Genomic DNA, 27989 nt, shown 5'->3' with positions numbered 1-27989 from the left:
GGGAGCCTGGTGGGCTGCCGTCTATGGGGTCGCACAGAGTTGGACACGACTGAAGCGACTTAGCAGCAGCAGCAGCAGCAGCATATGTCTATATGTTTGGAGAAGGCAATGGCAACCCACTTCAGTACTCTTGCCTGGAAAATCCCATGGACGGAGGAACCTAGTGGGCTGTAGTCCATGGGGTCACAAAGAGTCGGACACGACTGAAGCAACTTAGCAGCAGCAGCAGCAGCAGCAGTATTGAGAAAACTGACAGCCACGTGAAATAGAGTAACTAACTACTAACACTACACAGGAAAATCAACTCAAAATTATTAAAGACTTGGATGTAAGACCTGAAATCATGGAAGAAAATATAGGCAATAAGCTCCTTGACATTAATCTTGGTGATGATTTTTTTGTATTTGCCACTAACAACAAAGGCAAAAAAAAAGCAAAATTAAACAAATGGCACAACACCAACCTGAAACACTTCTGTATAGCAAAGGAAACAATCAGCAAAATTAAAATATTACTTACTGAATGGGAAACACATTTTGCAAACCACATGTCCTGCTGCTGCTGCTGCTAAGTCGCTTCAGTCGTGTCCGACTCTGTGCGACCCCATAGGCGGCAGCCCACCAGGATCCCCCATCCCTGGGATTCTCCAGGCAAGAACACAGGAGTGGGTTGCCATTTCCTTCTCCAATGCATAAAAGTGAAAAAGTGAAAGTGAAGTCGCTCAGTCATGTCTGACTCTTAGCAACCCCATGGACTGCAGCCTACCAAGCTCCTCCGTCCAAGGGATTTTCCAGGCAAGAGTACTGGAGTGGGTTGCCATTGCCTTCTCCGAAACTACATGTCCTAATAGAGGTTTTATATGTGAAATATACAACTTAAACAACTCAATGGCAAAAACCAAATAACTCCATTTTAAAAATGGGCTTAGAACATGAATAGACATTTTTTTTTCCATAGGAGACTTTCAAATGACTAAAAAGTACATGAAAAGTTGTACAACATCACTAATCATCAGGGAAATACAAATCAAAACCACAATGAGCTATCACCCCATACTTGCTTAGGCTAGCTATTATTAAAAAGATAAGAGATAACAAATGCTGGAGAGGATGAGGAGAAGAGAAAACCCGGTTAAGGTGAATATAAATTGGAACAACATGGGGGTTCCTCAAAAAATTAAAGATAAAACTATCATCACTCCCACTTCTCAGTATATATTCAAAGGAAATGAAATCAGCATCTTGAAAAGATATCTGCACTCCACGTTTACTGCAGCATTATTAACAATAGCCAAGATATGGAAACAACCTAAATGTCCATCAACAGATGAATGGTTAAGAAAAGGCAGTGTGTATATACAATGGAATATTATTCAGTCTTCAAAAAAGAAGGAAATCCTGTCATTTGCAGCAGCATGGATCAACCCGGTGGGCATTATTTTAAGGAAGTAAGCCAGAGACAAACAAGTACTATATGGTATTACTTATACGTGGAATTAAATAAAAGTCAAACTCATAGAAACAGAGAGTAGAATGGTGGTTGTGAGGGGCTTGGGGTGTGGGAGAAACAGGGTACAAACCTTCAGTTATATGATAAATAAGGTCTTGGGATCTGTTTAATATAGTGACTATAGTAAATATTGTATGATATAAGAGATTAGAAATTAAGTATTCTTACCAAAAAAGGAAAAAAAAGCAAATATGTGATATGATGGTTCTGTTAACTTGACACTAGGAATCCTTTCACAGCAAACACATGTATCAAATCATCACCTTGTATACCTTAAATGTATTATAATTTTATGTCCACTACACATCAATAAAACTGAAGAAAAAACTAAACATAAACGCAAAAAGAAGTAGCAAAAACTCCAGGCTGACTTTTGAAAGAACAAGAATATGAGAATATAACCCTTGCTCACCACTGTTGAAACAAGAGCCCTGACTTAGGGCATAAACAAACTTCAGTAACAAAATAATTCAGTAAAATATTTATTTGGATTAAAGTCAGTAAATTTGTTAATGTACCCTGAAAAGTTCAGTTTCTTTGATATTTTTATATCAGAAGGGAAACTTTCCACTTTTGTCAGATCTACTTGAATTTTCTTTCATATTTATTCACAAATAAGATAACCAGATCTAAATGCTTTTCTATTCATGGCAAAGCAAAATGGTTCCTGTGCACTTGTGAAGCCTGAGCTGATTAGTGATAAAAGGTGAACCCAACACTCTGAATTATAATCCCAGTGATTTAAAATACTAGGGCAGAAAGTAAGAAAGACTTCTTTAGCAAATCATTGCTTTCCATACCAGAATTCTTGAATCTTTTGAGGCTATAATGTTAGAAATTGCATTTAAGGGGCATGGTGTTAACATTTCTGTTACAATATGAATTATTAAGACAAGAAAGACAGATATTCTTACATTCCTTAGGTTTTAACATACAGGGCTACTATTATCATGGTAATCTAGAGTATATGATCATGGAATTTTCTGACAGTAAATGTGGCACTTACCCATTCGAAGACATTCCAGAGAAGCCTGGCCCCAGTTCCTTGTAAATGAAGATTCAATATAGTAGCAGTGACCATGGAAAGGAATCCACGCTGAGTGCTCTGTCTCAGGGCATCTGCCAGGCAGCTGTGGGGGTTCAGTGGCAGGGATTTCTGTTAATAAAAAGATATTTAAAATAAAGTAAGATCTGAAGCTTCTGTAGTACACAGAATAAAATATTAACAATTAAGAAAATTTTCATCATCTGTTATTATTTTTTTAAAGCCCTAATGGTAATCATTTAGATCTACCATTTCTATTACTGAGATTTCTTTTTACTTTATCATTATTTTATTTTTAAAATATTTAAATAGAAGTTATTGTGGTACAATGGCAATCAACCACATTCATAATTAAGAATATAGATCTAAAGATACCTACAAAGATATTAGTAAGTTCCCCAAAAATAATTTGCAAAGTGAGTCTTCCTTCTGGAAACTCTTCATTTTCTAGGATCCTTGCCCTTATAAAACCATCTTAGCTGTGACTGACATCGATGTTAAAACTAAGTGCTATAGGTAGAATTTTAGGACTTTATCACTGTCCAATTCAACTATATGTTAAGACTGTAATATCACTGACTCCAATGAATCTGCATTGTTGTTCATTCACTAACTCACATCCAGTGCTTTGTGACTCCATGGATTGCAGCACCCCAGGTTTCCTGTCCTTCCCCATCTCCCAGTGTTTGTTCAAACTCAAGTCCATTGAGTCGGTGATGCCATCCAACCATCTTATCCTCTGTCCTATCCTTCTCCTCCTGCTCTCGATCTTTCCCAGCATCCAGGTCTTTTCCAATGAGTCGGCTCTTTGCATCATGGGGCCTATGTATTGGAGCTTCAGCTTCAGCATCAGTCCTTCCAATGAGTATTTGGTTTTGATTTCCTTTAGGACTGACTGGTTTGATCTCCTTGTTGTCCAAGGAACTCTCAAGTCTTCTCCAGCACCACAGCTTGAAAGCATCAATTCTTTGGTGCTCAGCCTTCTTTATGGTCCAACTCTCACATCCATATGTGACTACTGGAAAAACTATACCTTTGATTATAAGGACCTTTGTCAGCAAAGGAATGTCTCGCTTTTGAATGTGCTGTCTAGGTTGGTCATAGTTTTTCTTCCAAGGAGCAAGTGTCTTTTAATTTCATGGCTGCAGTCACTGCATCACTGACAGTGATGTTGGAGCCCAAGAAAATAAAGTCTGTGACTATTTCCACTTTTTCCCTATTTATGCGCTGTGAAGTGATGGGACTGGATCCACCATCTTAGTTTTTTGAGTGTTAAGTTTTAAGCCAGCTTTTTCACTCTCCTTTTTCACCCTCATCAAGAGGCTCTTTAATCCTTCTTCACTTTCTGCCATTAGAGTGGTATCATCTGAATACCTGAAGTTGTTGGTATTTCTTTCAGCAGTTTTGATTCCAGCTTGTGCTTCATCTAGCCCAGCATTTCGCATGATGTACTCTGCATATAAGTTAAATAAGCAGAGTGATGAATACAGCCTTGGCACACTCCTTTCCCAATTTTGAACCAATCTGTTGTTCCATGTCCAGTTCTAACTGTTGCTTCTTGACCTGCATACAGGCTTCTTGGGAGCCAGGTAAGGTGTTCTTGTATTTCCATCTCTTTAAGAATTTTCCACAGTTTATTCTGACTCACAGAGTCAAAGGCTTTAGCATAGTCAATGAAGCAGAAGTAGATTTTTTTCTGGAGTTCTCTTGCTTTTTCTATGATCTAAGAAAAGTTGACAATTTGATCTCTGGTTCATCTGCCTTTTCTAAATCCAGCTTGAATATCTGGACGTTCTTGGGTCACATACTGCTGAAGCCTAACTTGGAGGATTTTGAGCATTACCTTGCTAGCATGTGAAATGAGTGCAACTGTATGGGAGTTTGAACATTCTTTGGCATTGCCTTTGGAATTAGAATGAAAACTGACCTTTTCCAGTCCTGTGGCCACTGCTGAGTTTCCAAATTTGCTGGCATATTGAGTGCAGCACTTTAGCAGCAGCATCATTTAGGATTTGAAAAAGTTCAGCTGGAATTCCATCACCACCACTAGCTTTGTTCACAGTGATGCTTCCTAAGGCCCACTTGACTTTGCACTCCAGGATGTCTGGCTGTAGGTGAGTGACCATACCATCATGATTATTTGGGTCATTAAGACCTTTTTTGTATAGTTATTCTGTGTATTCTTGTCACATCTTCTTAATCTCTTCTGCTTCTCTTGCTACTGCTAAGTCACTTCAGTCGTGTCTGACTCTGTGCGACTGACTCCATAGACGGCAGCCCACCAGGCTCTGCCTTCCCTGGGATTCTCCAGGCAACAACACTAGAGTGGGTTGCCATTTCCTTCTCCAATGCATGAAAGTGAAAAGTGAAAGTGAAGTTGCTCAGTTGTGTCTGACTCTTCGAGACCCCATGGACTGCAGCCTACCAGGCTCCTCCATCCATGGGATTTTTCAGGCACGAGTACTGGAGAGGGTTGCCATCTGCTTCTCTTAGGTCCTTGCTATCCTGTCCTTTATTTTGTCCATATTTGCATGAAATGTTCTCTTGGTATATCCAATTTTCTTAAAGAGATCTCTAGTCTTTCCCATTCCATTGATTACCTCTTTCTTTTCATTGTTCACTCAAGAAAGTTTCATATCTCTTCTTGCTATTCTCTGGAACTCTGCATTCAGTTGTGTATATCTTTCCCTTTATACTTTGCCTTTGGCTTCTCTTCTTTTCTCAGCTTTATGTAAGGCCTCCTCAGACAACCACTTTACCTTCTTGGATATCTTTTTCCTGGGGATGGTTTTGGTCACTGACTCCTATACAACGTTACGAATCTCCATCCATAGTTCTTCAGGTACTGGGGCTACCAGATCTAAACCCTTGAATCTATCACCTCCACTGTGTACTCATAAGAGATGTGATATAGGTCATAGTGAATGGTCTAGTGGTTTTCCCTACTTTCTTCAATTTAAGGCTGAATTTTGTAATAAGGACCTCATGATCTGAGCCACAGTTAGCTCCAAGTCTTGTTTTTGCTGACTATATAGAGCTATCCATCTTCAGCTGCAAAGAAAATAATCAACCTGATTTCAGTATTGACCATCTGGTGATGTTCATGTGTAGAATCATCTCTTGTGTTGTTGGAAGAAGGTATTTGCTATGACAAGTGCATTCTCTTGGCAAAACTCTGTTAGCTTTTGCCCTGCTTCATTCTGTACTCCAAGGCCAAACTTGCCTGTTACTCCAGGTATCTCTTCACTTTCTACTTTTGCATTCCAATCCCCTGTGATGAAAAGGACGTCCTTTTTTGGTATTAGTTTTAGAAAGTCTTGTAGGTCTTCATAGAACTGTTCAACTTCAGCTTCTTTGACATCAGTGGTTGGAGCATAGACCTGGATTACTGTGATGTTGAATGGCTTGCCTTGGAAATGAACCAAGATCATTCTGTCATTTTTGAGATTGTACCTAAGTACTGCATTTCAGACTCTTTTATTGAACATGAGGACTACTCCATTTCTTCTAAGGGACTCTTAGCCCCAGAAGTAGATAAACTGGTCATCTGAATTAAACTCACCCTTTCCCATCCATTTTAGTTCACTGATTCTTAAAATGTCGATGTTCACTCTTGCCATCTCCTGCTTGACCACATCAATTTAACTTGATTCATGGACCTAATATTCCAGGTTCCTATGCAATATTGTTCTTTATAGCACTGGATTTTACTCAGTATCAGATATACCCACAACTGGGCATCATTTCTGCTTTGGCCCAGCCTCTTCATTCTTTCTGGAGATATTTCTCCATTCCTCCCCAGTAGCATATTGGACACCTACTGAACTGGCAGGCTCATCTGATGTCGTATCTTTTTGCCTTTTCACACTGTTCCTGGGATTCTTGAGGCAAGAATACTGAAGTGGCTTGCCATTCCCTATTCCAGTGAACTACATTTTATTATAATTCTCCCTCATGACCTGTCTGACATGGGTGGCCCTACCCATGGCTCAAAGCTTCATCGAGTTACACAAGGCTGTAATCAATGTGATAATTTTGATTAGCTTTCTGTGACTGCTGTTTTTGTTCTGGAGGCTGTGGGACTATAGTTCTTGCTTCTTCTGTCTGTCCTCTGATGGATGACGATAAGAGGCTTGTGCAAGCTTCTTGAGGGGAGAGACTGGCTGCAGGGAAAACTGGGTCTTGCTCTGTAGGCAGGGCCATGCTTAAATCTTTAATCATGTCTGCTGATAGGTGGAGCTGTGCTCCTTCCCTGCTAGCTGTTTGGCCTGAGGCGACCCATTCTGATAAAAGTATTTTGATACAGCTGTGTTGTCAACATCAAAAGCAGTCATAATTTCCTGAGGACTGTGATATCATAGACTCAGAGGATAATCCCAAATAATAAAACAAATTAGATATGTAAAAATAAACTCCAGCAATGAAGGAAATTTTCTCTCTCTGACCTATATATATTTGTTTATTGCCAAGTCAGTCTTTGGTTAGGTGAAGGAATATGTTTTCCCTTATCCCTAAGTTACCCCCAAACATATGACTGTTTAAGAATATCAACGGTGGTTTGTATTAGCTTATTGAGAAAATTTCAAACCCTTGACTGTTTTTGTGTACTCGATTACCATCTGATCTTTTGCAGAGAAAATAAAAGCTTTCATTGCACTGTGCTGTCTTCCAGTAGCCATCAAGATCCATATAAGCACATGCTGACTTCAGTCTGGGCTCATCAGCAGCCCAATTAGTGTACCTCACCCTCCATTTATCAGTCCAAATGTAGTCATTATTGGTCTGTAAAGAATAAAAACAACCATTAACATCAAGCCCAGAGTCATTTAGAAAATACCAAAAGAACCCAGTGAGGAGTAAAAAGTATGTTTAAGACTGTGATTTGACAAGGAGTCTTCAACATTTGAGAATAAAAAGATTATAAATTACTTCTACCAACTCAAATTCAGGAAATGCAGCCTTTCTTAAGAAGAAAACTACTTCTTAAAGATACTCATGAAGACACCGTTAGAAGCTATTTTGAAAAACACCGGCTTAAAAACCTGTATCTTATTCTAGAAAACTCTATTTGCAGGCTTTCAGTGCAAAAGAGAGATTTTATCCTCAGAACAATACCTATTATACTATCGTTGAAATGATAATAGAGATTAAGTAGTTTTTATTGAACTCATCGACCCTTGAGAGAAACATGTACCTCTTTTAATCTTACTGTTTGACTGTTAAAACAGGGCCAATGACAAATGACTGTGCAAGGTGACATGAGTGGATAAGAGAGGAGCTTGGGTCTCCTGTCTTCCAGTTAGGTGTCTCTCAACCATAAGGAAACATGATTGCATTTTTAAAAGCTAGTTGTTTTGTTCAATTTGTATACTCAAATTCTTATTTAGTTAAACAAATTTATGGTCACATACAAATTAATTGATAACATCAAACATTTTCTTATCAATGATATCTTTTTAACAGTCTAAAAGAGATTTTACAGGTAAAGCCTACATTTTACAGATTCAGATAACTTTAATCAGAGATAAGTACTTTTTTTTGGTGTGGGGGGGGCTTCCCTGGTGGCTCAGAGGTTAAAGTGTCTGCCTGCAATGCAGGAGACCTGAGTCCGATCCCTGGGTCAGGAAGATCCCCTGGAGAAGGAAATGGCAACCCACTCCAGTGTTCTTGTCTGGAGAATCCCATGGACGGGGAAGCCTGGTGGGCTATAGTCCACGGGGTCGCAAAGAGTCAGACACTACTGAGCGACTTCACTTCACTTCACTTCAAGTACATTTTTAAACCATTCTAACAGTTATCACTTTCTAACTGCATTATTTAATTTACCAATGCAATTACCAAAGATTTAATTACAAAAGCAAAAGCATATGGTATTGCAACTTAGAATTTTGTAGTATTATACCATGTTTAATCAAATAATTATATAATCATTAACTCCATAGATATAATAAATATAACAGTATTGTTTTAGTTATAAATGTTGGTATAATGGAAAGCTATTTAAACTTTCTAACAATAAATAAATCCCTATTTCAAACTCTTAAGAGCATGGCAACCATAGCTATGAGAAGAAAATATATGAATTAGTATGCAAATTAGTTACTAAAAATAGATTCAACATAGATGTAAAAATGTCGTGCTTAAGTTTAAACACAGAAATCATTGTGGAATTACTTAGATTTTTTTCCTGCATTTTATTTATTTAATTATTGGAGTAGAGTCATTTTACAATGTTGTGTTAGTTTCTACTGTACAGCAAAGTGAATCAGCGGCATGTACATATGGCCCCTCTTTTTTGGATTTCCTTCCCATTTAGATCACTATAGAGCATTGAGTAGTTTCCTGTGCTATACAGTAGGTTCTTATTGGTTACCTATTTTATACATAGTATCAATAGTGTATCTATGTCAACCCCAATCTTCCAATTCATCCCACCCCTCTCTTTCCCCCTTAGGGTCCATATGATTATTCTCTATCTCTATGTCTCTATTTCTGCTTTGTAAATAAGATCATCTGGAACCACTTACTTTTAAATGTTCACTACACACACCCTAATTCAGGAAATAGTCATTGCATGATGTATAATATTCCATCTCTGCATCCAGGTAGAATAAGTCCTATAAAGTCTGACACCAGTCTGCTTTCCAGTTTTATCCTCTTCTATCCTTTTCTCTCTTCTTGGTACTCCTTCCTTACATTCCACCATCCTAGATTATATCTATAAAGTTTGATTTTCTCTGAGAAACTCTCTTGGTCCTCTCCCCCGGCACAAATGATCCTTTTCCTCTCAGGTCACAGCACTTCGTCTATATCCCTTTTTGACACTTGTATTATCTCCTAATTACTTATTGACATCTCTGTTCATTGTACTAGGAAGTTTATTGACTGACTAGTTAGATGGATAGACATATGGGTGGAGGAGAGATGGATCTCATGGTGTCAGAGAAGACTCATTTTAGGAAAATTTTGGCAACGCCAGCACCACTCTTAGTTCTGAACCTCATCCCTCATTCTACCCCATCCTCTGCCAACCTTCTTTTTCTGTTATAGAATCCAGAGAACTGACTGCAATGAAAATTATTCCATATGAATAGAAGCTGCACAACTTCAGAAAGGATAACAACTCTAGAATGATTTACCACAAAAAATAGGAAGAACCCCTCATTGCCCAGGAACTATGCCCCTGATGTTTTCTTTAACTCCTAAGGCATAGTTGTAATCATGACACTAAAAAGACTTAATGCATGAAACTGAATAGATGCAGAATCTAACTTTAATATTCAAAAGCACTATGAGAGTTAATGTCAGTTGGATAAGTCTTAGTTTGATTTCGGACACACATCACTAACTTGCCAGATCCTTGAAGGCACCATGAGGTAGAAAAACTGGGTCTCATATATGTTAGTATCATTTTCTTTTCTTTTTTTAATTTAGTTTTAACTGGAGGAGTATAATTGCTTTACAATATTTTGCTGGTTTTTGCCATTCAACAACATGAATCAGCTACAAGTATTCATAAATCCCCTCCCCCTCAAGCCTCCCTCCCACTCTGCCCCTCTGGGTTGTCACAGAGCACCTGGCCGAGCTCCCTGGGCCAGACAGTAACTTCCTAGTAGCTATCTGTTTGCACATGGTAGTGTATATATGTCAATGCTACTCTCTCAATTTGTCCCACCCTCTCCTTCCCTGCACCATGTCCACAAATCCATTCTTTATGTCTGCATCTCTAGTCCTGATATGCCAACAGGCTTATCAGTATCATTTTTCTAGATTCCATATATATCCATTAAAATACGATATTTGTTTTCTCTTTCTGATTTACTTCACTCTGTATAATAGGCTGTATAATAGGCTCCAGGTAGCAGTTTCTCTCACATAGTAAGTATTCAACAGAATGAACAAAAGAAAAATCAGATTCAATTACCATTTATCAGTCATGTCAAGTCACTCATGTTTCCAGCATCTTACCAAGTTACTGTTGAGGGCAATCCATACAGGTTCATTCAGTGTCTGCATATGCATCCAGGCAAAAGCATTACTATAAGGATCTAGAATGCTAGCGATGTGGGAAGTGTGCATCTTGCAGTAATCATCAGCTTCATGCCACTGCAGCTTTAATTTCATAAGCGAATAGCTACTTTCACCATATTTAATAAAACCATCTGTCGGAATTGTTGTTGGAGAACTCGGCAAGGAAGGGTCTGGAATAAAAAGAAATATTTTCACTAACACTAAACACAATTTGAGTGCCATCAGCACATGACTTCTATATTTCATGCATCCTAAAAAGAATCTAAAAAGCCCAAATTCAAACCATTGATGTTAAACACGTTTTCATGTGCCATTTCAAATGAGAACACAGTTCTGTTTTTTAATCTGTATGCCTGATTGAAGTCATTTCTAAACTCTATTTAGAATATTAAGAGAAATACATGATCAAGTTTCTAAACTATACAATGAAAAAGACTTAAAATACAGTGAGATCTAGGGTTTGAATGAAAGAAATGCCACAGTTTAAACCCACAAATTAGAGGACGTCTATCAGTCCGTCAATACTAATCTTTTTTTTTTTTCCACCTTGATTAAATTTTAAGGTCGAGAACAGTCTTCTTCTCCTTCCCCTCCCCCATTCTGTTCCATTCTATCCATGGAATTTGCATTTATATCTATTTGACTTCATCTGTGTGACTTCATCAGTTATTCATGTACCTTCAAGAGACTGGTTTATGCTCTGAAGTGAAGCCATATAACAGTTGCCAGTTCATTTAACCTTGATGTCAGGATCAAGCTTTATTCTTATGATGAGTAAGAGCATCTTATCTCCATGCCTTATCTAAACTGCAGCCTTTGCAAGTTAGAGTCACTCTAGCTTTCTGATCTTTCCTTCTCAATCTCTTAGAGTGGGTTTCTAATAACTACTCTAGACCCACCCAGACTTTGATCAAGACCCAAAAAAATCTTGTTTCTGTGTGCCTTAGTGGATGCCGAAGAGCAGAACAGAGGTCAGTGAGTAACAGCCAGAGGGTGAAATCTGGCCTGTTGTCTGTCTTTATATAGCCCTTGAGTTTTTTAAATGGTTGGGGAAAGAAACCAAAGAACAATATTTTGTGACATGTAAACATTACATGAAATTCAAATTTGTGCACATAAATAAGGTTTCAGTGGAACTCAGCCACGCTCGCTTGTTTATGGACTATGATCGCCCACGATCACAGCAGAGTTGAGTCACTGCAACAGAAACTTTACGGACAGCAAAGCCTGCAATATTTATAATCTGTCTCTTACAGGAAAAGGTTGCCAACTCTGATCGAGGGCTCCACATATCCTTGCCTACCAATGTTGTCTTGGCCAGTTCTCTGATCTGTTCCACTGTACACCAACCCAACCCACCATGCGCCTTGTTCTGTCACCCCACAAATGCCAAACTTTCCTTTGATGACTCAAAGGCAGCAATTTTGATTCAGCAAAGAGGGAGGACAACCTCCCCTTTCTTCTGCTGTTGCTGCCATCGTGTGTTGGTACAATAGCATTAGCCCAAGAGCCCCAGCCCAGGATCCTTACATGTTACAGCCAGCAGGAAGTCAAGTCCTATCTTTCCCAGCTTGGGGAGAGCTGGGTTTGTCTTAGTATCATTGGAACAGCTTTGGTCTGCTAAAAGTGACAAATGAAGCTTAAGATAAAGCTTTACAAAGCTGTATTAAAGCCTATATGCAGCCAGGAAATTACCTCCCTTGTCTAATTAGCTTATTTATTAAAACATTCATAGAAAAAATTGCAAGGAAAAACTAAACTTTTGAGAGGTATTTTCAGGTGCTAAGATTACGGGTAATTTTTTCTTTTTATACTTTTCTGTATTTTCTAAAATTTCATCAAGGAACATGTGTTTACGGATTGTGTAAGTGTTTTTTTATTCATATATTCATATGTATTCATTCATGTCAATATAAGTATAAATATATATATAGAGAGAGACAGTGTGTGAGAGAGAAATTTTTTTAAAATCCAGAAAAATACAATAGTACAATGAAGGAACTAAAGTTCTTAATCCCATGATCCACACACATCCACTATTTCTATTTTGATGCATTCCCATAGCTTTTATGTTCTTATTTAAGACAGTTCAAAGTGTTTTCTTGCATCATCAATAGTCTGTAAAATTTTATATTCTGCCTTTTTCACTTTCATACTGTCAACCTCTCCTTAAACCTAAATCATTAAAAATCTTAAAGATATTTTTTGTTGGCAGCAAATATCCGATCTCTTATGTTTACAGGAAGAAGAAAAAAATGGTTTTAAGTTAGTCTAGGGATTATCATTCACTCTTGGAAGGGGTCTCCCTTCTTTCCCCCAAGACCAGAAACACAGAAGTATCACTGGTAGCCTAAGGTTCTGGTGCTCGAAGGGCATAACAAAGTGAGAGATGCAACATGGCTCGGACCAGCTTTTGGATTAATAGAAGGCTAGAATTTCTGCAGAACTTTCCAATCATCTGAAGATATCGTTAGTGATTTTCACTCATTGTTCCCTGATTCCCCAGAAAGAACAGAAAAATTTGTTAGATCTGGGACAGCATGTACCTTCCAACTCAAACTCCTCTTAAGAGCTCTGCTCAGGATGCAACAACCCACCTCATCTCCAACCCTTGTCTCTAACCTAATCTTTTATTTTCTCATCCTCTTCTTAAGTAGCTAAACACTTTCTAATTTTACTTGAAACTAAAATGTACATAACTACAATCTAGATTCTTTGTCAATATCCACATATCTGTTCGATTTTCCTTGAACCACAGTCAGGCTTCCTAAGGTGAAAAAAAGGACCATAAGTAAGACAATTACTTTTCAAAAAAAATAGAATACATAACAAATACTGAGACATATATGATGTTTTGGGTCAATGGTTCTCAAATTACATGAATTTACATGAGGTGTCCCCACTCTTTTTTTTTTTTTTTTTTTTTTAAGCAGAGGTAAGCAAACATCCCAAATTTCTATCAAAATTAGAAAAAGTTTCAAGTTTAATCCATGCAGATTTTCTGGTAACAGATGAGTGAGCACATTCATCAATAAATTACAGAAAATATCCTTCTTGTCTGTCACAGGCATCCATGGATGAAAGTGTGAATCAAATAAACATATTGATGGGCGAGGGGTCATCTTTTTTAAGCAAAAATTTTTTTAGAGCAGTTTAAGACTCACAACAAAATTGAGAAGGAAGTCATTCTTAAAAAATATGTAAAAGCCCCAGCTCTTACAGGCTGGTGAGGTCTGTTAGGACTTAAAGCCGCACCTCTTGCAGGCTGGTGAGGCCTGTTAGGACTTAAAGCCGCACCTCTTGCAGGCTGGTGAGGCCTGTTAGGACTTAAAGCCGCACCTCTTGCAGGCTGGTGAGGCCTGTTAGGACTTAAAGCCGCACCTCTTGCAGGCTGGTGAGGCCTGTTAGGACTTAAAGCCGCACCTCTTGCAGGCTGGTGAGGCCTGTTAGGACTTAAAGCCGCACCTCTTGCAGGCTGGTGAGGCCTGTTAGGACTTAAAGCCGCACCTCTTGCAGGCTGGTGAGGCCTGTTAGGACTTAAAGCCGCACCTCTTGCAGGCTGGTGAGGCCTGTTAGGACTTAAAGCCGCACCTCTTACAGGCTGGTGAGGCCTGTTAGGACTTAAAGCCGCACCTCTTACAGGCTGGTGAGGCCTGTTAGGACTTAAAGCCGCACCTCTTACAGGCTGCTGAGGCCTGTTAGGACTTAAAGCCGCACCTCTTGCAGGCTGGTGAGGCCTGTTAGGACTTAAAGCCGCACCTCTTGCAGGCTGGTGAGGCCTGTTAGGACTTAAAGCCGCACCTCTTGCAGGCTGGTGAGGCCTGTTAGGACTTAAAGCCGCACCTCTTGCAGGCTGGTGAGGCCTGTTAGGACTTACCAGGGTGTGTCTGACATATATAACCTCGCTTACTGTCGCAAGTGTCATCCATCCACTTTCCCGCATCCCTTGTGTTCCCTCCAATAACAACAACACAGTCAGCCTGTATATTCATGGAAGAAAAAAAAGCCAAATATGGACCAAAAATTATTTAAACCAATCATTAAAAAGCAGGAAAAAAAAAAAAATCCTTAATCCCTAACCTCCAAATTTTAGGATAGTCCTAATTCATTCAAGGCAAAAGGAGAAGGGGGCAGCAGAGGAGAAGATGGTTAGACAGCATCACTGACTCAGTGGACATGAATTTGAGCAAACTCCAGGAGATAGTGGAGGAAGAGGAGCTCATATGCTGCAGTCCATGGGGTGGCAAAGAGCTCGACACGGCTCAGTGACTGAACAACAACAATTCATTGACAGCATGTTCGATTCATCCTGACTTTCCACACAATTGCACCAACTTCCATGCAGATCCCTCACACTGAACTCTTGCTATTTTAATTGAAAATTAAGTCAGTTCAGTTCAGTTCAGTCGCTCAGTCGTGTCCGATTCTTTGCCATCCCATGGACTGCAGCATGCCAGGTTTCCCTGTCCATCACCAACTCCTGGAGCTTACTAAATTTGGGGGCTGGTTCTGAGAAATGTTGCTGTCAGAAATGCCCAGAAAGCTACCATACCTTTCACTATGGCCAGAGTTATCTTCTCAGCCTCCCTGCCTCCAGCCTCATTATCCCATGAGCCTTAACTATCTGGAACCCTCTAATCCTACATTTCCAAGATTCTCCACTCATCCCTTCTTAGCTATTATCTTTCATTATCCTGGCTCAGCATCTCTGTTCTAAGCCAGGAAACTGTACAGAACAAGCATATTTCCTCTGCAAAATGCATGTGAACATTTTCTCTCCCACTCTCTTTATCAAACTCTATCTAATCCTCTTCATTTTAAAGGCTCTGAAATTGCAACAACACATGTGTTGATTTTTGTGTGTGTGAAATATAAACTTTATATTTTTATACAAGCTAAGAAAAAAATCTAGGAATAAAACTAACAAAAATTAACAAGTTTTTTGCCCTGTATGGTCAGTTTATAGATTAGTTTGTTTCTGTTGTTTCTCCTTTTCATTATGTTCTAAAAAAAAAATACCTGAGCCATAATGAATTTTGTTGTTTCAAATAAAATTTATCACTCATCCATGAAGTCTTTCTAAGCAAATCCTATCTCACTCCATTCTACTTTTCAGCCTCATTTATGTAATAAGGATTCAAAGAATTTCTCCTCAGAAGATCATTTACCCATAACCAGAATATATTTACCCTACACATAGTGACCAAATTAATTATTATAAAGATGCCATCCTGATCAAATCATTTTTCTGCTCAAACCTTTTTTTTTGTTGCCTGACAAAGTCCAAACTCTTTCCTACGGCATCTAAATTTCTCTAAATTCTGTTTTCCACCCTCTAAAGCTGACTCCTACTTCTTTTCTGCATGAAACTCCTGCTATATTCAAAGCCCTTTAGTCCTGCCTAAACCCAGCTTGTGTCTTTTTCTTGAAGACTTTGTTCACCTTTCCCACTTAACGTGACTTCCCCATCCCCTTGCCACATTCCCCTAATCATTGTGTTTTAAACATCTTGAGTGAAAAGACCCATAGCTGATTTTTCCTCATATTCCTTCTTCCCACCAAAGGAAAACTTCTGTAGATATGTTTCATATGTTCCATAGGATTAAATCACTCCATCCCATAGTAAGTTTCTTTCCTCCTAACTGCTATCATGCTTTATAGCTTCTTCTCATTACACATTTTCATTCTGTTACAGTCTTCTTTCTTTACAAGACTTGATATCTAGCTGAAGGGTAAGCTTCTTCAAGGTAAGAATAAAATCTTAAGTTCCTTCGTGTATTTTGAAATGCCTAATATAGCATTTAACACTGATTAGTTGGCTTTAATGATATAAGATCAAAAGTAGTGAAATAATGAACCCATCGCCTGCCTCTTAGATGAGTGTACAAAAGCACTTAGCAGACTGGCACATGGTCTGCACCCTGCAAATGGTAGCTCGATGATGATGATGATGATGATGATGATATCTTTAGAAGCAGTAGTAGTAACTATATCCCAAATACTACAACAGCTTCAAGAGTTTAGGGGCAGCTGATGTAAAGAACATTGGTAAGTCTGGGTTCAAGTGTACACGCTGACTACAACATAAGCCCATGTTGGACCTGACTTTCCCTATTCCTCACTACCATCACCATCTCCTCCTACCCTTAACCTAAAGATACAGAGTTCTTAGCTGAATTTATATTCCTTCGTTCAAGGCTGGTTCAGTCTGAAACAGTTAAAATCTATAAGAATGAATCAGATCAAAGTAGATTTTTCACAGAAGATTAAACACTACCATGGTGACCTGAATACAAACGGATAGTGTACAGAGAGGTGACCTGACAGTGATACTTACATCTTCATAAGAAAGACTGCTCCTTCTCCCACCAGGGTATCCTTTCCCCCAGTTTGTGTAATGAACTCCTCGTCCGTCTGTCCAAAGGAAGGTGTGTTCTGAATTGATATCATTCAGCCCAGTCCAGGCATTAAAAGTGGAGTTCTTCATATGATATGTAAGAAATGCTGAAAGAAAGTTTCACAAGATAATTTTTAAACTTTGGGGGGAAATACTCAAATATCAAAAATATTTAAAATACAAGAATTTACAAATACAAAGCACATGATTAAAGTCTTTATTATCATTTAAAAGTTTTACCATGAAAACAAACACATTCTAACCTGACCAGCATGTTATCACTTCAGCTTTGGACCTAGAAAAGCTTCTCACAATAAAAAGTCTAAGTTTTACCCTGGTCACTGCAGACAGCTGTATAGGTTGTGCTCTGCTCAGGGGTACTAGAGCACTGGGGAAGGGGCAGCTAAAATCCAACCCATGCCCCAGTCTCTATCTGGTACACCCAGATCTGTGTTGTGGTTGCCTACCATCCTGCACGAAGAACATTTTTTCTGATACAAGCAGTCATCCTATGAGTTAGCAGGTATCCTAATTAGATAAATAAGATAATCTGACTATAACAACTGGGGGCCAAAAAGAGCTCTTAATTCAGAAAAGTTCTGAAAACAAAAACTATCTATCAAAATAAAAAAGCATTAAGCTCTCAAATGATCACCACCTTGGATTGCCAAACCCAAAGAACTCCTCCAGGGTGGCCAACTCCTAGGGGTCAGCAGCCATCCATGTCCAGTGAGTGTACTTGGATCCAGGGGGCATCCTGATGCTAAGTGCTCACATCATTGGGAGAGAAATTCTAGAGAAATTTAGAGAGGGTAGGACAAATATGGCCTGCTGCTTCTTTACCAATTCTGTGGCAGAAAGGATGGTGGCAAATATGCAGCAGCTGTAAAAGGCTTAAGTGCAACATGTTCCCCATTGTCTCTCCAGTAGCCCATCCCCATGCCTCCCAAACCACAGCAGCTGTCTTCTGAGGTCAGCAATCTCACCTGCCAGGAGCCGTGGACACCTAGGACCAGATGGACACCTACTGGAAGAACCTTGACTCTACAACAGGGTCTCCAATCCCTGAGCCACAGACTGGTCCATGGCCTGTTAGGAACTGGGCCACACAGCAAGAGGTAAGCAGAAGGTGAGCAGGGTTCCCTATATTTATAGATGCTCCACATTGCTCACATGACCTCCTGAGCTCCACCTCCCGTCAGATCAGTGGTGGTTTTAGATTCTCATAGGAGTGTGAAGCCTTCTGTGAACTGCACATGTGAGGGATTTAGGTTTCATGCTCCTTATGAGAATTTAATGCCTGGTGATCTGATTTTTCATATGGTGGGTTATCTAATTATTTAACATTATATCACAATGTAATAAGTGCACAATAAATGTAATGCACTTGAATCATCTCGAAACCACCTCCCCACCCAGTCCGTGGAAAAACTGTCTGCCATGAAACCGGTCCCTGGTGCCCAGAAGGTTGGGGAGCGGGGGGTGGTGGTCACTGCTTTATAGGGCAATTTTCAAACATACACACTTAAGCACAACTCCTGAATGCAAACAGGAAACCAAATGACTAAGCACTTGCGTTACTAATACAAAATGTAAAATAGAAGGTCACCTACAGAGATTATCTGTTTATTCATGAAAAAAAAAAAGTTCCAGAGAAGGGCCACTGCTATACGCTTAATCTTCAGCAGAAAAGAAGATGCCACCACCCTGCTCAGAAATTTGCTTATTTCTCAACTAACTAAAAGTAAAGAAAAAATTCTAATATTTTCAGAAAGAAAAGTGCATGGACAGATATATATTTTGTTTTTATTTCCCAAACAAGATCATAACTCTTGCCCTATCCCCAACTCAAAATGAAATGTGGAAAAGCTCTACCTGCCAATATTTCAACACTGACTTGTTTTCTGCCAAGAACTACAATAAGAATTCAACGTGTGCCTGTTTTGCCAGGAATAATGTTATTTTATCTGAAAATTGTTTCCTTCTGCACATCTCTATTACCCAGGTTCTAATTTTGTGATGCCAGGAATCAGAACTCTGTGGTTAAGAGCGGAAATCAATTATTGTGTTTCTCTGCTGGGTAGCTAAGCCCAAAATGTGGTAGACTGGTTAGAGAAATGTGAATATTATACTCTTGAATTTTTTTATTGTGTGCTATGGTTTGACACTTTTATTCCAGCATCTGGCAAGCTGCTGAACTTGTCAAAGGTTCTCAGAGAAAGCTATGTTGATTTAGTGTAGAATGCATTCCGAAAAAGCACATGGTGGCATTCATGAACTGAAATTAACACTTGGGAGAGTGACACACAGGGTTCCAAGGTCTCTCTTCTTTCTTACATTTTTTGAGATAAACCATTTTTTTTTTCCAGTAAATGATTTTGAAAGTCAAAGAACCTCAGAACCAAAAGGGAACTTAGAAACCATCCAGTCCATATCTCTCCCCCCACAATATCTGCATAAATTCCTCTGTACAATAAATATTCATTGAGCATCTTCCAGGCTATATACCAGTCAACATATGTGACTCTGCAGCACCAACTTGAGTACCTTCTAATATAAGCATTTTTACAGTCCTTTAAAAATGCATGAAGCAACCCATCCAATTAACTCTAATTGTTGGAATAAGCTCCTAATTCTGAGATTAAATGTTTCCCTGTAACTGCCCCTCATGGGATCTAAGTCTTCCTTCTCGAGTCACATGGGACAATCCTTCAAAGTTCACATCTCTTCTGACTGTGAAATTTAGGGTCTTTCAAACAGTCCTTATTCATGGCTAGCTGTGGTTTCAAAACTTTCATCTGTTTGGTTACTTTCATCTGAATGGCCTGCAATTGGTCAACATCCTTTTTAAAGTAACTAAGCAAATATCTACAAATAAAGTGGCCCCCAAAAGACCAAAAGGCGTCAAGTACCTCCTATTGACAACAATATAATGAATTTTATTATCTGCTATATGGAAATGGTATGTTTCCTCCTCCTGTTCTTTAAAGCTCTGGCTTATCCTCATGTTTTCTCAAATTTTTTTTTTCTCAATTTGTTCAATGTTTGTATTGGAAAATTAGTTTGACTGAATTATAAGTTATAGGATCAAGTGATTAGAAGAGCAGTAAATGGAAAATGAGCAATTTAAAAGTTTTATTCCGAGAAACCTCTACTTCTTTGGCTCTTCTGTGAACAAACCGGTTTGGCAGAAAATGATAGAACTGAAGTTGGAAGACCCAGTTTGATTCCCAGTCCTACCCCTTCCCACCAAGCTCCTTGACCTAAGACTTTCTGAACACCACTTCCTCATTCACACTGGACTGATGATTCCTGCTTCAATAGATTCATTATAAAAATGGAAAGGCGATTTACACATAAGACACTCAGTATAGTGCCTGCAACTAATAAAATAGTTCTCAATAAGAGTTTGTTCTTTGTTCCTAGACTTTACTCTAGAAAATCAAAAAATCATTTACTATAAGCAACAGTCTATGATTTTTTAGGGAAAAAATTACATATTTATTTGCATCACTGACTATAAAACAGCCCACACACCTTGCTCTTTTTCATTGTATATGGATGCCAGATTTCCTCCAAATCCTATGCAATCTTTTCGTGCCTCTTGCCAATTTTTTCTTTCTTCTTCAACAAATCCAAAGATTTTGAAACACTGGGATGGAAGGGAAAAAAATCACAGGAATTACATACAGAGAATAGTGTGTACGAAAGAAATGAAAATGATTCAGAGCTAAATATATGTTTGCTCACCACCAATCAAAAATAGAGGAAAAAAAAAAAAAGTTTTTTTCTCCCTTGGGACAACAGGCATTTGTGTGTTTGGGTAATATCTTCAAGTCTACTCTCAATTCCCATAGAGAACGTAACATGGGAGCTCTTGCCTAAAATTCTCTTGAGTTGATGAGGTAAGCAAAAGTTAACTTAAAGCTGAAAGAGTTGCAGTGTCACTCTCCATATTGATCAGAGCCAGGACTACAACCAGGTTTTCTTAGTACCTTGTGATTGTAAAAGTTCCAACCTCCTTTGCAACCTCCTGGGGCTGACACCGTGGTCGGGACGGCTGTGGCATTGGTGCTGCTGTTTTGGCGCTGGCAGATGAAGGCATGTGGGTAACCGCAGTTAATGTCATTCCAAAACCCTGACAAACAGCAGAATGGCCATCTCAGATTTACATATTTACCTTTAAACCTCTTTTTTCCCCAAAACAAACAACTTTTTATTGAAGTAAATTTGATTTATAGTGTTATGCTTTGAGTATACAGCACAGTGACTCCATTTTATATATACTATAGAAAAGAATCTGAAAAAGAGGATTATATAAGAATTATATATAAGAATATCTATATATACTCTTTTTCAGAGTCTTTTCCATTATAGGCTATTACAAGATATTAAAATAGTTCCCTGTGCCATACAGTAGGTATTCATTGTTTATCTATTCTATATATAGTAGTTAAAAATACTTACAAAAAATGTGTTTACGTTGTATAAGGATTCTCAAAAATGATTCATACTACAAACATCATTTACACAAGAGACCAAAAAGATCTATGTGGATAACCTTTTGAGCTTTCACTTAAACTAGTAATAGTTCAATTTTAATCAAGTGTTTACTATGAGCAAAGACTATATTAGTTACACAATTATTTAAATAGCCAGACTTGCTAGTAATAATAATCTAATGATACCTAAACTTTATATATATAAGCATTTGCTTAGTAGTTTAGATGTATGATCTCCTCAATTTTCTCGACATCAAATACATTCTGTTGTTACTCCCATTTTACAGATAAAGACATGGAGATAAAAAATGTTTCATAAAATGAGAAGTGAGAAGACTGTGTCATTCATTAGCTTATTTATTTATAAGAAGAAAGAATGTAGTATCCATTCACCTTACAAACTGAACAGTTGTGTTGCTAAAATTAGAATTCTCCATTCTCTCTTTTCTTATCTGATGTAGCACATAACTTGCTACTTTTAGCCTAGGGATGTAGCAAATGACACATCATAGGACAGGGCAGATTCTACTCAGCCATAAAAAGGAACAAAATCGTGCCATTTGCAGAGACATGGATGGACCTAGAGTTTGTCATACGGAGTGAAGTAAATCAGAAGGAGGAAAACAAATATTGTATATTAATGCATACACGTGGAATCTAGAAAAATGGTATAGATGAACCTATTTGCAAAGTAGAAATAGAGACACAGACATGGAGAACCAATGTATGGACACCAAGGAGAGAAAAGTGGAGTGAGATGAATTGGGAGATTGGGATTGACATATATACTCTGAGTAAAATAGATAACTAATGAGAACTTACTGTATAGCACAGGGGGAAAAATGAAGGTATAATCTGTTTATAGGATATCTATTAAGTTAACCTTAAAAATGCATTCCAATATACTTTGCTAAGTTGCTTCAGTCGTGTCCAACTCTGTGCGACCCCAGAGACAGCAGCCCACCAGGCTCCCCCGTCCCTGGGATTCTCCAGGCAAGGACACTGGAGTGGGTTGCCATTTCCTTCTCCAATGCATGAAAGTGAAAAGTGAGAGTGAAGTCGCTCAGTCGTGTCTGACCCTCAGCGACCCCATGGGCTGCAGCCTACCAGGCTCCTCCGTCCATGGGATTTTCCAGGCAAGAGTACTGGAGTGGGGTGCCATTGCCTTCTCCCCAATATACTTTAGGTATAGGCAAATACTGCTTGATTCCACTTACACGAGGTACCTAGAAGAGTCTAATTCATAGAGTCAGGAAGTACATCGGTAGGTCCAGGGGCTTGGGGTGGGGGGGATGGGGGATGGGGAGTTAGTGTTTAATGGGGACAGAGTTTCAGTTTAGAAAGGTGAAAAATCAGGAGATGGTGAGAGTTTTACAACAGTGTGAATTGTACTCAGTGCCACTGAACTGTATAGTTAAATATGGTTAAAATAGTATCTTTTATATTATATAATTTTACCACAACAAAAAAAATTTTTTAGAAAGAAGCTTGTGATCTTGTCTACCTGAATTTGAATACATGGTTACACAGTTTTCATCATCATTTGCAAAATTGGGTTCACCTGTGGCCCAAGCCACATAATCCACTTTGCTTCCATCCATCCAACTGGAAAAGAAAATTAAGGTATTAGGCAAAAATCTAATTACAAGAGTTGGGAACTCCTAGTGGTGGGAACAGGCAAGTTAATTAAGATGAAGAGACCACAGCATCTTAAGCAAAGAGGAGAGGTTTCTACAGAGACCACTAGGAACCCCGGAAAGCTAGCTGCTGCTCCTGGGGCACTGAGATCTCCTGTAGCAACTGGATGCCTGACTAGTCTGCCTTCTTTCCCTCTGCAGAAGAGGTAAGTGCTTTTAGTCTTGAAGTGAGAGAAGAAATGGAGATTCCCAGTTACCCTAGAAATGGACTCAAAGTAAACATCTTCCCATAGTATATCTTTGGCATGATTCCCACAAAACAAAACTACCCACAGACAGACAGAGAATATAGAGTTTCTCATTGGGCCCCATTCTCTGATTTTCATGTTTACTCTGGTTTCTTCTAGGATAGGTGAAAGTGAAAGTTGCTCAGGCCTGTCCAACTCTTTGCAACCCCATGGACTATACAGTCCATGAAATTCTCCAGGCCAGAACACTGGAGTGGGTAGCCTTTCCCTTCTTCAGAGGATCTTCCCAACCCAGGGATCAAACTGGGATCTCCTGCATTGCAGGAGGATTCTTTACCAACTGAGCTACAAGGGAAGCCCTCTAAAATAGGTAAGCCAATGTTTATTTTCATAAATTATAGAAATTCTGAGGCTATTAGCTAGAAAGAGAAAGGAGATCATTGAATTCAACCTTCTCTTTTGGAGGTGGTTAAAATGGATGCTTGCCCAAAGAAACATCAAACATCCTGATCTTTAAAAATAATTTATGTGGGACTTTCCTGATGGTCCAGTGGTTAAGAATCCATCTTCCAATGCAGGGGACACAGGTTTAATCCCTGGTCAGGAACTAAGATTCCACATGCCAAGGGGCAACTAAGCCTGTGTACCACAACTAGAGAGCACTCATGCTGTAACGAAGACCCAGAGCAGTCAAAAGTTTTTTTAATTTCTAAATCTTTTTAAAAAATAATAATGAGAGTGAGTTTGGGTCTTTCCTGCCAAAAACAGCAATAGCAGTCACAATTGGTTCTGGGCACCAAAGACAGTCCCAATGGGAATAGTTTTTCAAATAAATTCAATATTCATATCTGGGTAATACATTTTCCTAATAGATGATTTACTAACAGGTGATGACCCCCTAAAACAGAGAGGTGACATTTTGTAAGTTTTAATCCGAGCTTGAGTTGTTTATCTGAGAACTATACTGTTGAAAATACTTAAAAGGACTTTTTAAAATTAGTTTTTTAAAAAGATGCTCTGTAGATTGAGAGCCCAGCAGGATTTTTTTAAATGCATTTAGCAAAAAGAAAGTCTGAAAATTGCTCTTTAGTGTTCATCACATCACTGTCCTTAGCAAAGTTGTTTTATTTTGATTTACTTACATAAATTTTTTATCCAAGCTGATCAATAAACCAATAAAATATGCCGGCTGTACATCATTCCTGTTCACCTAGAACATGTAAGTTTACATATAGTTCAATCTGTACTTATATGATAGGCAAATGTTAAATAAAACCTACAGGTTAATGAGACAGGCTGTTAGGGACTTTTCTAAGGAGGCAATCAAGCAGAAACTTTGTTGTACATTCAATGTTTTTCATAGAAATAAAATGGAAAAAAAATGCACATTATGTAACAACCTGTATTTATATAGCAAATACCTTAAGACATTCTCTGTAATATCAAATACCATTAGTAATTAGATATTATTAAAGATATTCTTTTAAACAAAGTAATCATTTGGTATTATGTGTCTAAGGAAAGACTTCTCCATCCACACATATATTGGTGCAATATTAGGAAATACCTTGAAATTTTCAAACCATGGTATATCTATGAAAATGGAGACGAATCAGACTACACTCCAAAACCTTCATAATGAAATGAATTCTTACTCTTTCATTACTGTTGAGTTTAATTTTTCCTTCTCTCTTACCTCTTTTCTGGATAACAATAAAGATGCCATGAAGATTTTTAAAAAGGACGAGTGAGTGAAGTATGCTTGGAAAAAATCAATTATACTTTAACTGTTAGCTGAAATTTCAGTATAGTCAAGAAAGTTTTATATGAATAATCAAGCTGTACTATCTATTGACCAAGAAACTAATCCAACTAAGACATAAATTAATAATCAACTTGCACTGTACACAAGGGTTCAGGACTGATATGTAACAACTAGTTAAGAATGATAATCTTTGAAAACAAAATTAGTGAAGTCAAGCCATCAAGTCTGGATTCTCCCAAAGCCCAGTCAGTCCTCCCAAAAAGTCTAAACACTGTTTCTGGGTTCTATGATTCTGCACTGAATATTCCAGCAATCAAGTCACTCACTTATGTGATGGACAACACCCTCCTCCCTTTCCCTGGGACTCATATCTTTACTCCTGACCTTAGGAGGTTCAAATTCAGCACATAATTGGAAATTGCACCATGAGGTAGCAATCGCAGACATTATTGTTGCTTATCACATGTCACTATTTCATTCTTAATCACATTCTTACATATTTCCATAGAAACTTCTTTTCACTTTCACTTCGGATAGAAACAAGATCACCAAAATTCCTCTTGCAAAATTCTCGTGCCTTGTCCATGGTTGCCTTCTCTTTGCTGAAATAATACTGGTAGTCTTTGTAAATAACCCACCCATCATCGGTGACTGGTAGATCTGAAAAATAAATGAAAAAGGTGATGAATTTTACTTAGACGAATTCAAGAATCTGGTATGTAAGCTACACAAAAGTGAAAAGGGCAGAGCAGCCCTTCAGAGGTATCTGCAACTCTGAGAACTCAGAAGGAGCAGAACATTTATGCCACTATAGACTGAACTACCTAAACCCAAATATCTACTTTCCAACAACTCTGTAAAAACTAAGTTCCATGTATCATTATTGGGTAAGAGAACTCCCAAAGTTACATTCATCAAAGAATCACAGAGCTGGAATGATTAACATACATGTACCCAGATGTTCTAGATTCAAAGAATAGAAGCCATGAGAAAGCAGTTTTCATCTCAGTGTAACAAAGAGGTTTTAACAGATGTACTTTGATGCTTCAGTGTATAATCGGAGAACTAAGGAATTCCCATACCCGGAGAGCTTCCAAGGCTTCTTCCCAACCAAAGAATTCTATGGTTCTGTGCTGTAGCAGGCTGAATAAGAGTCCAAAACATACCCAGGTCTTTTTTGTTTTTAAAATTGATTTGGCTGCACTGGGATCTTTAGTTGTGACAGTGTGTGTTCTAGTTCCCTAACCAAGGATTGAACCTTGGCCCTGCATTGGGAGCATGGAGTCTTAGCCACTGGATCAACAGGGAAGTCCTGATACCCACGTATTAATATCTGGAATCTGCAAATGTTATACAGAAAAAAGGTACTTTGTAGATGAGATTAAGTTAAAAACTTTAGATGGAGAGATTATCCTAAGTTTTCTAGGTAGGCCTCAAATGTAAATCATAAGTATCCTTATAGTGGGAGACAGAGGGAGATGTGAGTACAGAAGAAGGTGGCTTTGTGATAAATGAAGGAAGATGCTACATTGTTGGTTTTGATGAAGAAGGAGTGGGCCATTAACCAACAAATGTAAGGAATGCAGCTCTAGAAGCTGGTGACAACAAGGATATAGACTCTCCTTTAGAGCCTCTGGAAGGAGCATGGTCCTGTCCATCCCTTGATTTCAGCCCAGGGAAACTGAGATCATATTCCTGACCTCCAGAACTGTAAGAGAATAAATGCGTGTAGCCACCAAATTTGTGGTAATCTGTTACAGCAGCTATAGGAAAGTCATATATGAGGCCCTTGGATTTGATTCATGAACACTGAGAAATTGCATTAACATGCCTGATGCTTGTGCATGTCAGTATCTGTCTGGAGGAGAAGATGCAAGTTCTCATAAGATTCTCAAAGATATTAAGAATCTCTTCTATCTTCCCAGGGTAAGCATTCCACACACCATCCCCTCACCCCACTAAGAAAGCAACAAGAAAAAAAAAAATTATCAATATCAGAAAAGAAAAAAAAAGGCGGGGGTAGAACAAGATGGCAGAGGAGTAGGTTGACATGGAGTACATCTCTCTCCACGGATACATCAGGAATACACCTTCAGACACAGAAGTGCATGCAGAATATCAGCTGAGAGCAGACAGGAGCACCTAAGCAGCAGAAAAGAATACATAGAACCACACAAAACTCGGTAGGAAGAAGGAACTAGGGGGAAAGACGGGAGTGTTAGTAGGACTGGACCTGCCCTCGGTGGGTGGGGGAACTGAAGCAGGGGTCTGATCCCTACATCAGGGCAACTGTCTGAGTCAGAGGAGAAAAATTTAAGGCTGACAGCGAAACTGCTGATCTGTGGCAGTCTAAATGGAATGAGAATCAGACAGTCCTTGCTGCAGCCATACACACCCTGGACAGGGATGCAGGTCCTGTGGAAGGCGCAGCAGCTGGGAGCTGGAGTTTAGGGACTGTGGAGCAATCCCAAGGCGAGGGCTGCTGTTGACTGTGGAAAGATGGCGAGGGGATGTGAGGGAGGAGGTTGTGGGGGGAAATGCCTGTGGAGGAAAGCCAGGCAGCCATGGAAGCAAGGCGATACTGCTGAATCATGCGTAGGGGGTGGAGCCGTCACCACAGCCTCTCTCCCCATCTGCCAGCATCAGCAGCTGAACAATAGAGAGGTTGGCCCATCAAACATCTGACGCACTGAACTACAGAGTAGGACCCTACCCAGGGTGCCCCTTTAAGTGCCTGACATGCCAATCTACAGAGTAGGACCCCAGCCAGGGGAGCCACTCTATGTTCCTGATGTGCTGAACAACAGAGAAGGACCCCAGGCAAGGGAGCCCTCTAAGTGCCTGAACGGGTGGAG

At 39.0% G+C, this 27989-nt stretch overlaps 1 protein-coding gene across 2 annotated transcripts in view; it reads right to left on the bottom strand.

Moving 5' to 3' along the window:
- The window catches only part of MRC1 (mannose receptor C-type 1), a 112157-nt gene that overhangs the window by 11963 nt on the left and 72205 nt on the right, over window positions 1-27989 (bottom strand). The window contains exons 17-26 of one of the 2 annotated variants that reach the window (XM_055543937.1): window positions 25631-25794; window positions 24512-24579; window positions 22989-23089; window positions 20978-21120; window positions 20520-20634; window positions 16923-17089; window positions 14463-14565; window positions 10523-10755; window positions 7171-7336; window positions 2516-2665 (exon numbers count right to left, since the gene is read on the bottom strand). In XM_055543937.1, the coding sequence (XP_055399912.1) occupies window positions 2516-2665; window positions 7171-7336; window positions 10523-10755; window positions 14463-14565; window positions 16923-17089; window positions 20520-20634; window positions 20978-21120; window positions 22989-23089; window positions 24512-24579; window positions 25631-25794 (1410 nt within the window). Of the gene's footprint in view, window positions 1-2515; window positions 2666-7170; window positions 7337-10478; window positions 10756-14462; window positions 14566-16922; window positions 17090-20519; window positions 20635-20977; window positions 21121-22988; window positions 23090-24511; window positions 24580-25630; window positions 25795-27989 lie in introns of those variants that run through there. The other variant, XM_055543938.1, reaches the window with a different exon arrangement.

Source organism: Bubalus kerabau, chromosome 13 (assembly GCF_029407905.1).
Source record: "Bubalus kerabau isolate K-KA32 ecotype Philippines breed swamp buffalo chromosome 13, PCC_UOA_SB_1v2, whole genome shotgun sequence".
Lineage (NCBI taxonomy): Eukaryota > Metazoa > Chordata > Mammalia > Artiodactyla > Bovidae > Bubalus > Bubalus kerabau.
The sequence above is the reverse complement of the archived record's forward strand: the minus strand, read 5'-3'. Positions and strand labels throughout refer to the sequence as shown.